The sequence below is a fragment of the Scyliorhinus torazame genome, chromosome 8, assembly GCF_047496885.1.
Source record: "Scyliorhinus torazame isolate Kashiwa2021f chromosome 8, sScyTor2.1, whole genome shotgun sequence".
Classification (NCBI taxonomy): domain Eukaryota; kingdom Metazoa; phylum Chordata; class Chondrichthyes; order Carcharhiniformes; family Scyliorhinidae; genus Scyliorhinus; species Scyliorhinus torazame.
In genome coordinates this window covers 14,399,302-14,415,347 of record NC_092714.1, presented here as the reverse complement: position 1 = coordinate 14,415,347, position 16,046 = coordinate 14,399,302, and the positions used below count along the sequence as shown (strand labels likewise).

The 16,046-nt window shown below is 47.2% G+C and overlaps 1 protein-coding gene across 5 annotated transcripts in view; it reads right to left on the bottom strand.

Moving 5' to 3' along the window:
* usp25 (ubiquitin specific peptidase 25) overlaps positions 1-16,046 on the bottom strand; it is a 204,646-nt gene that overhangs the window by 28,433 nt on the left and 160,167 nt on the right. For all 5 annotated transcript variants that reach the window (XM_072513112.1, XM_072513114.1, XM_072513115.1 and 2 more), the window contains one exon: positions 4,593-4,672. In XM_072513112.1, the coding sequence (XP_072369213.1) occupies positions 4,593-4,672 (80 nt within the window). The remainder of the gene's footprint in view (positions 1-4,592; positions 4,673-16,046) is intronic.

Below are 16,046 nucleotides of genomic sequence, written 5' to 3'. Positions count from 1 at the left end.
AGTGTAGATCAGCAAGCATATAAATTATGGTGGAATGAGATTCATTGTGAGTTAAAAGCAGAGTTTTGGGGGACTTCAGGTTCACAGATGGTAGAATGTGAGAAGCCAACCAAGATTTCTCCAGCCCAGAGGTAATAAAGGCAGGAACAAAGGTTTCCACAGCACAGGAGCTGAAACAGGGGTGTAGTCAGGTGATGTTTCTGATGGAAATATCATTCTTAGTGATCGAGCGACTATGAGGTAGGAAGCGCATCTCGGGGTTAACTGTGAAACCAAACTACAAACAGACTGGTTTGTCGCAGACTGTTGCCAGGGAGAGAGATGGGGCAGGATTATCCGAACCTCCGCCAGGCCGGAGAATCGCCGGGGGGGCGGCGTGAATCCTGCCCCGCCGCTGGGGTTTTGCGGGGACGGGAATCGCGCCGGTCGGCGGCCGCTGGCAGCGCCCCCACCCCCGGCAATTCTCCAGCCCGCGATGGGCCGAGCCGCCGCCTGTTTTTGGCCGGTCCCGCCGGCGTAAATCAAACCAGGGGCGGGATTCTCCGACCCGGTTCGCCGGGGGCTGGCGTGAATCCCGCCCCGGCCGTGTCCCGAAGTCTCCGCCACCAGAGATTCGGCGGGGGCGGGAATCGCAACGCGCCGATCGGCGGGCCCACCCCCACCGATTCTCCGGCCCGCGATGGGCCGAAGTCCCGCTGCTGGAATGCCTGTCCCGCCAGCGTGGATTAAACCACCTTTTGAATGGCGGGACAAGGTGGCGCGGGCTGGCTCCGGGGTCCTGGGGGTGCACGCACGGTGGCCTGGCCCACGATCGGGGCCCACTGATCCGCGGGCGGGCCTGCGCCGTGGGGGCACTCTTTTTCTTCCGCCTTCGCCATGGTCTTCACTATGGCGGAGGCGGAGGAAACCCCCTGCCCATGTGCGGGGATGACGTCAGCAGCCGCTGACGCTCCCGCGCATGCGCGGACCCGCATCGCCCGGCGAAGACCTTTTGGCCCCAGCTGGCGCATGCAAAGGCCCCGCAAAGGCCTTTCCCGCCAGCCGATGGAGCGGAAACCGCTCCAGTGTGGGCCTAGCCCCTCAAGGTGAGGGCTTGGCCCCTAAAGGTGCGGAGACTTCCACACCTTTGGGGCGGCCCGACGCCGGAGTGGTTCCCACCACGCCATCATGCCGGAACCCCCCCGCCCCGCCGGGTAGGGGAGAATCCCGCCCCAGGTATGTATCGGCAGGACCTGGCTCTGCGGGCGGCCTGCGGAGTCCTTGGGGGGGCGCGGGGGGATCTGGCACCGGGGGATGCCCCCACGTTGTCCTGGCCCGCAATCGGGGCCCACCGATCCGCGGGCGGGCCTGTGCCATGGGGGCACTTTCCCTCCACGCTGGCTGTCAACCTACACCATGGCGGGCGCGGAGAAGAACCCCCCTGCATGCGCTGCGATGACGCCAGCACACACTGGCGTTCCCGCGCATGTGCCAACTCGTGCCAGCTGGCGGAGGCCCTTCGGCACTGGTTGGCGGGGCGCTAAGCCTTTCCGCGCCGGATGGAGCGGCGCCAACCCCGCCGCCGCCGGCCTAGCCCCTGAAGGTGGGGAGGATTCCCCACCTTCTGGGCAGCCCGACGCGGGAGTGGTTCACGCCACTCCTCGGCGCCAGTATGGCCCGCCCGCCAGGTAGGGGAGAATCCCACCCAAGGTGTCAGTAGCTAGGGAATGAAGTTTGAGAAGGGACTGGGAAAGGTGGCTTTACACTTCTCAAGATTCTCCTTAAAATCTATCCCTTTTGTTGACTGGGACCTTCTCTCCAGTCGATTGATAGACACAACACCACCACCGGCAAATTCCCTTCCCAGTCACACACTATCCTGACTTGGAACGATATCACCATTCCTTCACTGTCAATGGATCAAAATCTTGGAACTATTTTCCTAACAGCACTGTGGGTGTAACTACAGCACATGGAATACAGCCATTCAAGGCTGCTCATCATCACCTTCTCAAGGGCAATTAAGGATGGGCTTAATTGTAGGTAATAGCTTCCCTATGTCCACTATATAAGTAAAGTGCAATGGAAGAAAACAGATACCTTTGAAATGTGGCTGCAAAGACATATGCTGAAAACTCCACATACAGACGATGAGATCAATGAAGAGGTGCTTGAAATTGCAGGAGCAAAATAAATTGTAAAAGTGACGACCACAGAAGAAAGTGTCAGTATTTTGGCCATTTGATCAGAGCTGAAAAAATATACAGATCTCTGCTGGAGGGCAACAGAAGGGGGGCAGCAGAAGGAGGGGTTGACCTGGGCACAGCTTTTATTCCTGGGGTGAGACGGGAAGGTGGAGATGAGGATTATCGTTTCAGATCAGTCACAATCTTATTGAATGGTGGAGCAGAACCGATGGGCCGAATGGCCTACATCTGCCCCTACGTCTTATGGTCTCGTTAGATGACAGGGCGGTTGGAGATGAGCCACGTTAATATGTGAAGGTGGCACAAGACAGAAGAGCACGACATACCAGGACAGCACATTAACTGGTAGGAGTCACTACAAGAAACAGTATCAACTGCAATAAATCTTTTTATGACCTAATTACCTCAATTCGATCATTCCGATCTTTCATTGAGGGAATACAAGCCTAGTCTATGTAACATATATCCCCACTATCTAGCTAAGAGATACTGAGACTATTGCCCATGATTGATACCAGTTCTCACAGACCAGGAAAGGGTGCACGTCATCAGGGGCTTTAGATTCAAACCACACTCTAGGGCCTTCCCCTCTCAGAGAGCTCCCAGCATGTTATTGGAAAGACTCAGGAAAGATTTGTATTCATACAACCCATTTCACGACTGCAGTACTTCCCAAAGCTCTTTACAGCCAATTAAGTAATTTTTTCTTATGGTCATTGTTTAATGTAGGAAATGAAGCAACCAATTGGTGCACAGCAAGTTCCCACAAACAGCGACGTCATATCGATCTGATAATCATTTTTTGTTCAGTCAGATTAGAAATAAATACTGGCCAGGATACCGGGGATAACTCTCTTGCTCGTCTTTGACATAATGTCATGGGATTCACCTGAGAGGGGAGATGTGGCATTGGTTCAACAACTCATCCGAAAGATATTGGGCGGGATTCTCCATCCCGCGCGCACGCCTGCCAGCAACGGGATTCTCCATCCCGCGCGCACGCCCGCCAGCAGCGGGATTCTCCAGCCCGCGCGAACGCCCGCCAGCAGCGGGATTCTCTGTCCTGCCAGCCAGCCAATGGGGTTTCCCATTGTGGGCACCCCCAGGCCATCGGGGAATCCCCGGGAGTGCCGGTGCAACGGAGAATCCCGACAGCGGAGAATCCAGCCCATTATCTCTGACGGTGCAGCAATCCCTCAGTATTGCACTGGAATGTCAGCCTTGATTTCTGTGCTCAAGTCCTAAAGTGGGATGTGGGCGACATGGTAGCACAGTGGTTAGCACTGTTGCTTCACAGCGCCGGGGATGCGGGTTCGATTCCCGGCTTGGGTCACTGTCTGCGAGGAGTCTGCATGTTCTAACCACACTCTAGGGCCTTCCCCTCTCAGAGAGCTCCCAGCATGTTATTGGGTTGTTATTCATACAACCCATTTCACGACTGCAGTACTTCCCAAAGCTCTTTACAGCCAATTAAGTAATTTTTTCTTATGGTCATTGTTGTAATGTTCTCCCGTGTCTCCGTGGGTTTCCTCCAGGTTTCTTTCCACAAGTCCCGGAAGACGTGCAGGTTAGGTGAATTGGACGTTTTGAATTCTCCCTCCGTGTACCCGAACAGGCGCCGGAATGTGGCGACTAGGGGCTTTTCACAGTAACTTCATTATAGTGTTAATGTGACACTAATAATAAAGATTATTATTATTAATCCGCAACTTTTCTGACTGAAAGGTGAAAGTGCTACCAACTGAGCCACGTCTAAGAAGGGCAGGGGTGGTCAACATTTCTCCCTCAACCAACCATGACCAAAATAGATTATCTGGCTATTATCATGTTGTTATTTGTCAGATCTTGCCGAGCTCAAAATGGCTGCCACATTTCCTCCATTATAACACTGACTACCCTACACGTTACTGGTTACAAATCGCTCGGTGATGTCCTGAGGCTCTGAAAGGAGTTACGTAAATGCAAGCCCTCTTTTATTTCTGTTTCAATCAGTCCCTTTGCCAACTGGGGCACCGGGGAACCTGCAGAAACGTTTCCTATTTATTGGGCCGCAGAGTTTTGCAATGGCTGTCAGCCGCTGCTGTGAAGCAGATCGGATAATTCCCTTGTCTGGATACAAGTAGAAGGAAGAAATCACTAGAGCTCTGAGTCAAACAGGCTTGTGGAGTAAGAGAAGCCAGTGGCACGTCTGCCGCCTTGAGGGACGAGCAGAATTTAACGCACAGCAATGAGGATGACGCCATTTCGTGCTTTTGAAAATACAGACGGTAAAAATTCCTAGTGATCAATTGAAAGTTAGCTTGTATTTTTAATCCGGCGGGTGATGCAGAACAGAATAAAAAGTGGAAAGCTTCACAATAAAATTAACGAGTGCACTGGCTGTATTCAACATCATCATTGTCTTACCTTTTCTTCTGGAACAGTTCCAAGCCAATCATAACACAAGCGGTCATTTCTCGAAACATTCGGTATTCACGGTGCCATTTCTGTAACAAATGCAAATCACAGCAGGGGAAGTGGTTACTTAACGTGCAAGTATGTTTCCCTATAGCTTCCTCTCCCACCCAATATCCAGCCCCCCTCATAGCACCACGTCCCAGTTGAGATCGAGCACTGTATTGCCATCTGGCACCTTCTCCAAGTAATCATTTGTCTGGAGCCCAGGCACTGAGTGGTGACTGGCTATGAGATGGATGGTGTTCTCATTCAACACTTACATGCTGACACTTTCCAGCAGAAATCCTTTTGTGAATCCTCCATTTCCTTTGTCCCACCATTGGCGGCAGTACCTTCAGTTGTCTGAACCCTTCACTTACTCTTTAATTACTTCTCAAAAGTCTTTTTGACTTGCCAGTTCCCTCTGCTTCTTTAAGATGCTGCTTAAAACTTACCTCAGTGACCAAGCATTTAGTCACTTGTCCTACTATCTCTTCCTTCGGTCTGTGTCAGATTTTATCTGGTTGCACTCTTCAGAGTTTTCTTGTGATGCTTTACTATATTAAATAGAAGCAGAGTGTTGTTGAATCAGGGGAAAGTGAACGGGACCCTCAATTCTGGGTGGGGAGGGGTCGGAATGGAAGGAATAATTTTTAGCCTCATCACTCCAATCTGACCTGTTATTTTAAAACAGTTTAAGAGAGGCACACAGGTAAAGTTAATTGTATGTTTTTCTTGCTGGGCTATCAGAGGAATAATTCACTGACTGACCGTTTTTCAGACAGTCAATTGCGGCTGACTGTTGGACATATGGAGCATCCCACCTGAGCCCTGTCACCGATCGTCAAAGCACTTCCGCTTCTCTGCACGGACACTAGTTTGCGCTCTGGAACAGAAACGTGGGATTATCTGCCACTGCGTAGACCAGAGGCCAGTTAGAGCACCCAGCAAGCAGCCCTGGCTGCGATCAGCTAACTCAGTACAGACTGGGGACAGACAGCCTGCATTGTTATCGTCTCTTTGGCACTGCTATACACACTGAAACATCTTTCTGCTACGTCAAAAACAAATGTAGAAACTTCCCAGCCCAGTCCCACCAACTTCTGTGAGCAGAATGACTAGTTTGTAAATTCAACATGAACGGGACGAACAACTTGAATTGAAATGACTTCCTGAAGCCAAAGCTAACAAAACAAAAGTCACTTGCAATCATAAATTCCCAGATCATCCAAGTGATGATGCTGGAAAGTAGAGCGCCAGCCCGTTTTCAGATACATGAGCAAAATGGATCATCTGGCCAGCTGCTCTTTTTTTGTGGGATCTTGCTGTGCAGTAACTGGCTGTGACATTTCCCCACAGTCCAGAAGTATATCAGTGACTCTGAAGCGCTTTGGGACAACCTGAAGTTGCTGTGCAAACATAAACTCTCTCTTTTTTGAAAGTGGCAGAAATCATCCCGATTCTGATAGACGTAGATTACAGCTCTGATTGCATTTTGCAACCACTAAGGAAGATTCTCACTAGAGGGATGGGTTTTATGCTGCTTGTTGAGATCGCCCCAAATTCCAGGTTGTAACGTCACAAGTAGATAAAATACTAGCTCAGCCTGATATCTGGACACTTTCAGGAGGGGGTCACAGAATAGATTCCAGGGATGTGGGATTGCAGTTACGTGGAAAGATTGGGGAAGCTCGGGGTTGTTCACCTGACAGCAGAGGAGGCTAAGAGGAGATTGGTTAGAGCCGTTTAAAACCATGAAGGGTTTAGATAGAGTACACAAATAGAACATAGAACATTACAGTGCAGTACAGGCCCTTCGGCCCTCGCTGTTGCGCCGGCCTGTGAAACCACTCTAAAGTCCATCTACACTATTCCCTTATCATCCATATGTCTATCCAATGACCATTTGAATGCCCTTAGTGTTGGCGAGTCCACTACTGTTGCAGGTAGGGCATTCCACGCCCTTACTACTCTCTGAGTAAAGAACCTACCTCTGACATCTGTCCTATATCTATCTCCCCTCAATTTAAAGCTATGTCCCCTCGTGCTAGACATCACCATCCGAGAAAAAAGGCTCTCACTGTCCACCCTATCCAATCCTCTGATCATCTTGTATGCCTCAATTAAGTCACCTCTTAACCTCCTTCTCTCTAACGAAAACAGCCTCAAGTCCCTCAGCCTATCCTCATAAGATCTTCCCTCCATACCAGGCAACATCCTGGTAAATCTCCTCTGTACCCTTTCCAATGCTTCCACATCCTTCCTATAATGCGCCGACCAGAATTGCACGCAATACTCCAATTGCGGCCGCACCAGAGTTTTGTGCAGCTGCAACATGACCTCATGGCTCCGAAACTCAATCCCTCTACCAATAAAAGCTAACACACCGTACGCCTTCTTAACAACCCTCTCAACCCGAGTGGCAACTTTCAGGGATCTATGTACATGGACATCGAGATCTCTCTGCTCATCCACACTGCCAAGAATCTTACCATTAGCCCAGTACTCTGTTTTCCTGTTATTCCTTCCAAAATGAATCACCTCACACTTTTCTGCATTAAACTCCATTTGCCACCTCTCAGCCCAGCGCTGCAGCTTATCTATGTCCCTCTGTAACTTGTAACATCCTTCCGCACTGTCCACAACTCCACCAACTTTAGTGTCATCTGCAAATTTACTCACCCATCATTCTACGCCCTCCTCCAGGTCATTTATAAAAATGACAAACAGCAGTGGCCCCAAAACAGATCCTTGTGGTACACCACTAGTAACTGGACTCCAGTCTGAACACTTCCCATCAACCACCACCCTTTGTCTTCTTCCAGCTAGCCAATTTCTGATCCAAACTGCTAAATCTCCCTGAATCCCATGCTTCCGTATTTTCTGCAGTAGCCTACCGTGGGGAACCTTATCAAACGCTTTACTGAAATCCATATACACCACATCAACTGCTTTACCCTCATCCACCTGTTTGGTCACCTTCTCAAAGAACTCAATAAGGTTTGTGAGGCACGACCTACCCTTCACAAAACCGTGTTGACTATGTCTAATCAAATTATTCCTTTCCAGATGATTATACACCCTATCTCTTATAAACCTTTCCAAGATTTTGCCCACAACAGAAGTAAGGCTCACTGGTCTATAGTTACCAGGGTTGTCTCTACTTCCCTTCTTGAACAAGGGGACAACATTTGCTATCCTCCAGTCTTCTGGCACTATTCCTGTAGACAAAGATGACTTAAAGATCAAAGCCAAAGGCTCAGCAATCTCCTCCCTAGCTTCCCAGAGAATCCTAGGATAAATCCCATCCGGCCCAGGGGACTTATCTATTTTCACACTTTCCAGAATTGTTAACACCTCCTCCTTCTGAACCTCAAGCCCTTCTAGTCTAGTAGCCTGAATTTCAGTATTCTCCTCGACAACATTGTCTTTTTCCTGTGTGAATACTGACGAAAAATATTCATTTAGCACCTCTCCTATCTCCTCGAACTCCAAGCACAACTTCCCACTACTGTCCTTGACTGGCCCTACTCTTACCCGAGTCATTCTTTTATTCCTGACATATCTATGGAACGCTTTAGAGTTATCCTTGATCCTACCTGCCAAAGACTTCTCATGTCCCCTCCTGGCTCTTCTTTGCTCTCTCTTTAGGTCCTTCCTAGCTAACTTGTAACTCTCGAGGGCCCTATCTGAACCTTCATGTCTCATCTTTACATAGGCCTCCTTCTTCCTCTTGACAAGTGTTTTGACTGCCTTAGTAAACCACGGTTCCCTTGCTTGACCACTTCCTCCCTGCCTGACAGGTACATACTTATCAAGGACACGCAGTAGCTGTTCCTTGAACAAGCTCCACATTTCCATTGGGCCCATCCCCAGCAGTTTTCCTCTTCATCCGATGCATCCTAAGTCTTGCCTCATCGCATCATAATTGCCTTTCCCCCAGATATAACTCTTGCCCTGCGGTATATACCTATCCCTTTCCATCACTAAAGTAAACGTAATCGAATTGTGGTCACTATCACCAAAGTGCTCACCTACCTCCAAATCTAACACCTGTCCTGGTTCATTACCCAGTACCAAATCCAATATGGCCTCACCTCTCGTTGGCCTATCTACATACTGTGTCAGGAAACCCTCCTGCACACATTGGACAAAAACGGACCCATCTAAAGTACTCGAACTATAGCGTTTGCAGTCAATATTTGGAAAGTTAAAGTCCCCCTTAACAACTACCCTGTTGCTTTCGCTCCTATCCTGAATCATCTTTGCAATCCTTTCCTCTACATCTCTGGAACTTTTCGGAGGCCTATAGAAAACCCCTAACAGGGTGACCTCTCCTTTCCTGTTTCTAACCTCAGCCCATACTACCTCAGTCGACGAGTCCTCATCAAACGTCCTTTCTGCCACCGTAATACTGTCCTTGACTAACAATGCCACCCCTCCCCCTCTTTTACCACCTTCCCTGAGCTTACTGAAATATCTAAACCCCGGCACCTGCAATAACCATTCCTGTCCCTGCTCTATCCATGTCTCCGAAATGGCCACAACATCGAAGTCCCAGGTACCAACCCATGCCGCAAGTTCACCCACCTTTTTCCGGATGCTCCTGGCATTGAAAAAGACACACTTTAAACCACCTTCCTGCCTGCCGGTATACTACTGCAACTTTAAAACCTTACTCATGACCTCACTACTCTCAACCTCCTGTATACTGGAGCTACAATTCAGGTTCCCAAGCCCTTGCTGAACTAGTTTAAACCCTCCCGAAGAGCATTAGCAAATTTCCCCCCCCAGGATATTGGTACCCCTCTGGTCCAGGGGTAGACCATCCCGTTTGTAGAGGTCCCACCGACCCCAGAATGAGCCCCAATTATCCAGAAATCTGAAACCCTCCCTCCTGCACCATCCCTGTAGCCACGCGTTCAACTCCTCTCTTTCCTATTCATAGATTATCATATAATTTACAGTGCAGAAGGAGGCCATTCAGCCCATCGAGTCTGCACCGGCTCTTGGAAAGAGCACCCTACCCAAGGTCAACACCGCCAGGGCAATTTTGGACACAAAGGGCAATTTATCATGGTCAATCCACCTAACCCGCACATCTTTGGACTGTGGGAGGAAACCGGAGCACCCGGAGGAAACCCACGCACACACGAGGAGGATGTGCAGACTCCGCACAGACAGTGACCCAAGCCAGAATCGAACCTGGGACCCTGGAGCTGTGAAGCAATTGTGCTATCCACAAGGCTACCGTGCTATTCCTCGTCTCGCTATCACGTGGCACGGTTAACAACCCAGAGATAATAACTCTGTTTGTCCTAGATCTAAGTTTTCACCCTAGCTCCCTGAATTCCTGCCTCACATCCCTATCCCTTTTCCTACCTATGTCGTTGGTACCTATGTGGACCATGACTTGGGCTGCTCCCCCTCCCCCTTAAGGATCCCGAAAACACGATCCGAGACATCACGCACCCTGGCACCTGGTAGGCAACACACCAACCGCGAGTCTCTCTCGTTCCCACAGAATCTCCTATCTATCAAATATATTTGAATGGCTGAAGGATCAGAAACCAGACGGCACAGATTTAAGGTGATTGACAAAAGAAGGAGAAGGTGACCCGAGGATTACACAATGATTGGTTTCAAAAGAGAATTGATGAACATTTGAAGAAAAGCACTGCCAAGATGGGGGAAAGAGGAGGGGAGCGGAACCACTGGATTGCTCAGAGTCAAAGCAGAATTAATGGACTGAATGGCCTCTTTTATGCTGTAGCATTTTATGATTCTGAAAAACGTTTTTCTCATCATTCAGGGTTGGACTCAAAGCCAGGTCTTGGGGTGAAGAGGCTATCGACTGAGATATTGATAAAGGTTCAAAAAGTCAGCCTGAATTGCAAACTTGTCTTTAAAATCAGATAGTATGTTTTGCGTTGATGTTTAGCATTAAAACTCAGCAGTGTGAGTGTAGTTAATTGGAAACATAGGAGACTAAACCTAAACAAATTATCCAGATGTAGTTTAACCACAGCCAGATGCAATTTCAAAATCACCTCCTTTGGCTTATAAATCACAAACGCTGGCCACATATTGCAACATTTGCTTTATTGATCATCTGTGGCGGGTGTAGCAATGGTTCCAATGACCTGCCCATGAGAGCCCCACCCTGCTGCATTGCTTCAAGCATTTTACCATTTAATATGTGCTGAGTAGTTTTTAATTCTTCTAATCTCATGACTTTGCACTTCCCTGCGTTGAACTCCATCTGATATATCTCCACCCAGCGACCTAGACTGTCTGGATTCCACTGGATTATCGTACACTAGTCGGTATTGTTCACTCACGCACCAAATTCAGTGTCGCCCATGAACCTAGCGATTAGCTGTGAAACACTGTGGGGCACTCCAAAGGGGTGAAAAGCATTATATAAATGCAAACTCATCCTGGACACCGTTAACTAAAGTCACTTCCACCGATATCTCTGGCAGCCCATTGCCAGGCAATGACTCCCTTTTCCTTCACTGACATTTCTCCAAGTCCTTGCATTTCAAAACATTTCCTGTCTAATTCGAACATAATGAAGAAATTCCTCCTCATCTCAGTCCTAAAGGCCTATCTATCCCTTATTCTGGGACTGTGTCCCCTGGTTCTAGATGCCTTCCAGCCAGGGGAAAATTCCTTCCTCTCCTGTTAAGGCATGATGTGGCGATGCTGGCGTTAGACTGGGGTGAGCACAGTAAGAAGTCTTACAACAGCAGGTTAAAGTCCAACAGGTTTATTTCGAATCACCAGCTTTCGGAGCGCAGCTCCTTCACCTGATGAAGGAGCTGCGCTCCGAAAGCTAGTGATTCAAAACAAACCTGTCAGGCTTTAACCTGGTGTTGTAAGACTTCTTACTGTATCCTGTTAAGAACATAAGAAACAGGAACAAGATTCTCTATGTCAGGCCTTAATTGGATTTGCTCTTGTTCTTCGAACATCTCCTTCTCCTTATTAACACATTTATTTCAAAACCCTAACTGCTTACCATCTGCCCTAGTCCCATGATAATATGACCATCAAAATCAATGGGATAGAATAGGGGAGTGGGATTGTTTGGACAGGCTGAATGGCCTCTTTCTGTGTTATTTGATTCTGAGTAAAACTGTACAAGTCTACTTCGTAGTATAGTTACTAATAACATTATAAGGCTTTTAGTAGGAACAGGGTGGGTAAAAGGGAGAAGATATAACTTGTCAAAGATAGTATCATAGCTCTTAAACACAATGCAGTTCCTGAATTAGAATCTACATGGTTGGAGGTGAGAAACAGGAAGGGAGCGGTGACCTTGTTTGCTATTTACTATAGACCTCTAAATAGTGAGGAGGAAGAGCAAGAGAGCATTTGTAGGCAGATTATGGAAACCTGCAGGACAAGTAGGGTTATGATAGTTGGGGATTTCAATTACCCTAAGGTAGACTGGGAAACAGGTAGAGCGTGGGGGACAGAAGGGGAGAAATACGTGCAGTGCATGCAGGAGAACTTTCTGGAAGAGTACATTTCCAGTCCTATCTGGGAGCAAGCTGTGCTGGATCTGGTGCTAGGAAATGAGGTAGGGCAGGTGGAGAACGTCAGAGTGGGGGAGCCATTGGGAAGTAGCGATCATAATACAATACAATTCAATATTAAATTGGAAAGGGATAAAAATCAGTCACAAATTAAGATTCCAGACTGGAAAGGGGAAAGGAATAAAAATCAGTCATGGATTAAGATTCCAGACTGGAAAGGGGAAAATTAAGGGCCTAAAAATTGAACTGGAACAGGTTGATTGGAAACACATTTTGATGGATAAAACAGTGGATGAAAAATGGGAGACTTTCAAAGGAGAAATGAATAGGGTGAAAGCTTTTAAACTTTTAAATAATCTTTTTTGTCACAAGTAGGCTTACATTAAGACTGCAATAAAGTTACTGTGAAAAGCCCCTAGTCGCCACATTCCGGCCCTTTCAGCTAAACAGAGAGAATTCAAAATATACAAATTACCTAATAGCACGTCTTTCGGGACTTGTGGGAGGAAACCGGAGCACCCGGAGGAAACCCCAGCAGTCACGGCGAGAACGTGCTGACTCCACACAGACAGTGACCCAGGCCGGGAATCGAACCTGGGACTCTGGAACTGTGATGCGATAACCACTATGCCACCGTGCTGCCCATATGATGCTAGGTATGTACCCATGAGAAATAAATACAGGGTGTCCAAAGCTAAAGTACCTTGGATGACTAAGGATTGATGATAAAATAAAGAAGAATAAGGAGGCATATGATGCATGCCGGAATATTAATAGCAACAGAAATCAGGAAGAGTATCTCAAATGCAGAAGAGAGGCTAAGGCTGGAATAAGGAAGGCTAAGAGGAAGCATGAAGAAAGGATGGCAGGCTGCACTAAAACAAATAGCAAAACGTTCTTCAAGCATATTAATGGTAAAGGATTAGTGAAGGATAGAGTGGAGCCCATAAGGGACAGGCAGGGTAAACTGCTCTGGTAAGCAGAGGTAATGGCAGTGGTATTCATTGAGTCCTTTGCTTCTGTCTTTAGCAAATTAGGAGATGGTGGCAATGGCCCAATTGAAAATATGGGTGTTGAACAAACTGAGCAGTACAATGATAGATAAAGAAAAGGTGCTAAAAAGACTGGCAGCACTCCAGGTAGAGAAGTCGCCAGAACCGGATGGGATGCATCCTAGATTGATGAGAGAGACAAGGGAGCATATTGCGGAGCCATTGACAGAAAGTGTCCAGGCCCCTCTGAACACAGGATTAGTTCTCCGGGTGCTCCGGTTTCCTCCCACAAGTCCCGATTGCAATTGTGACGCCATTGCTTAAGGGGCAAAGGATAACCCAGGAAACTACAGACCTGCCAGCTTGACATCAATAGGGGGAAAACTGATGGAGACCATAATACGGGATGAGATAAATATGCACTGAGAGAAAAATAAGTTAATAGCAGATAGTCAACGTGACTCTGTCAAGAACCAAATTTAATTGAGTTCTTTAACGAGGCGACAATGCAATAGATGAAGGTAGTGCCATGGATGTTGTATATTTGGACTTTCAGAAACATTTGATATAGTACCAAATGGCAGGTTGGTTAGCAAATTAAAAATGTTTGGGAATGATGGGCCCTTAGCAGCAAGGATTAGAGGTTGGCTAAGAGATAGGAAACAGAGAGTAGGTATAGATGGGCATTTCTCAGACTGATACAAGTTGAAAGTGGTGTTCCCCAGGGCTCAGTGAAGGGACCCTTGCTTTTCTGATTTATATAAATGATTTAGAAATGGGTGTTGAGGGCAAAATCTCTAAATTTGCAGATGATACTAAGCTAGGGAGAATAGTGAATTGTGAGGATGACATCGGAGGGACATTGACAAGTTGGCCAAATGGGCGGACGCCTGACACATTATCTTCAATGCAGCGAAATGTGAGGTAATGCATTTTGGTAGAAGAAACATGGGGAGTCAATATAGGCTTAATGGTACAACTTTGAGGGGAGTACAGGAGCAGAGGGACCTAGGGGTTCAAGTGCATAATTTTCTGAAGGTGGCCAAGCAAGTTGAAACAGTTGTTAAGGTTTATAGCATCTTTGGTTTATAAAAAGAGGCACAGAGTATAAAAGCAAGGAAGTGGTGCTACACCTCTACAAATCATTGGTCAGACCACATTTGGAGTATTGTGCTCAGTTCTGGGCACCTTATTTAAGGAAGGATGTTAAAGTCCTGGAGAGAATGCAGAGGAGATTTACTAGAATGATACCAGGAATGAGGAATTTTAGATACAAGGAAATATTGGAGAAATTGGGCTTGGTCTCCTTTGAGCAGGGAAGATTAAGAGGCAACCTTATTGAGGTGTTCAAAATTCTGAACGATTTTGACAGGGCAAAGAAGGATGTTCTGTTTCCACTGGTTAGGCATGTCAGTGACTCGGGGGGTTCACAATTTCAAGATGGTCAGCAAGAGAGCTGGGAGAGAGATGAGGAGAAACTTCTTTACTGCGAGAGTTGTTGGGATTTAGAATGCGCTGCCTGGGAGAGTGGTGGAGGAGGATTGCATAGCTCTCAAAAGAGAGCTGGATATATATTTAAAAGGGATGAATTTAGAGGGCTGGGAGGATAGGGATGGGGAATGGGACGAGCTAGGATGCTCTTTCGGGAGCCGGTGGAGACACGATGGGCCTAATAGCACTGTAAATAACAAACAAACTTAACAAATTCAGCAGCCAATTGGCACACAGCAAGGTCCAACGAATAGCAATGAGATAAATGATCAGTAAAACCTTTTTAGCAACGCTGATTGAGAAATAAATATTGGCCAAGATGCCAGGGAGAACTCCCCTTCCCTTCCAGTGAATAGTGATATAATTTTTTTTTTACATCCACCGAAGAAGATCTCATCAGCACAATGGTCTACAGTGTACATTAATGATCTGGATGTGAATGTGGGAAGTACGATCAGTACGTTTGTAGATTACATTAAAATTGATGCTGTGGTAAATAGCGAGGAGGAAAGCCTTAGATTACAGGATGATATACTGGTCAGAACAGTGGCAAATGGAATTTAACCCTAAAAAGTGTGAGGTGATGCATTTTAGGAGGACTAACAACACAAGGGAATACACAATGAATGGTACGATGCTAAGAAGTACAGAGGGACCGTGGGGTGCATGTCCAAAGATCTGCGAAAGCAAGAGGACAGATAGATAAGGTGGTTAAGACGACATATGTGAAACTTGCCTTTATTAGCTGAGGCATAGAATGTACCAGCAGGGAGGTTAAGCTGCAGCTGTATAAAATGTTTGTTAGGCCACAGCTTTGTGCGGTTCTGGTAGCCACGCTATAGGAAGGATGTGACTGCACTCGAAAGGGTGCAGAGGAGGTTCACCAGGATGCTGCCTGGACTGGACATTTCAGCTATGAAAAGAGTCTGGGGTTGTTTTCTTTATAGCAGAGATGGCTGGGGGGGGGAAACCTCATCGAGATGTACAAAACTATGAGGGGTGGAGATAAGGTAGATAGGAAGAAACATTTCCGTTTAGTAAAGGGGTCAATAACCAGGAGGCATGGCTTTAAGGTAAGGAGCAGGAGATTTAGAGGGAATTGGAGGAAAAACCTTTTCACCCAGAGGGTGGTGGGATATGGAACTTGCTGCCTGAAAGAATGGTGGAGGCAGCAACTCTCACAACATTTAAGAGGCGTTTAGATGAGCAATTGAAATGCGGCAGCATACAAGACAACAAACCAAGTGCTGGAAAATAGGATTAGAATAGATCAGCGCTTGATGTTGCTGCACACAATGGGTGAAGGTCCTTGTTCTGTGTTGGAAAACTCTATGATTCTATGGCTGTTCTGAGAGTGTGGGCCTAGATTATATGCTCAAGGCTCTGGATGTAGGGAC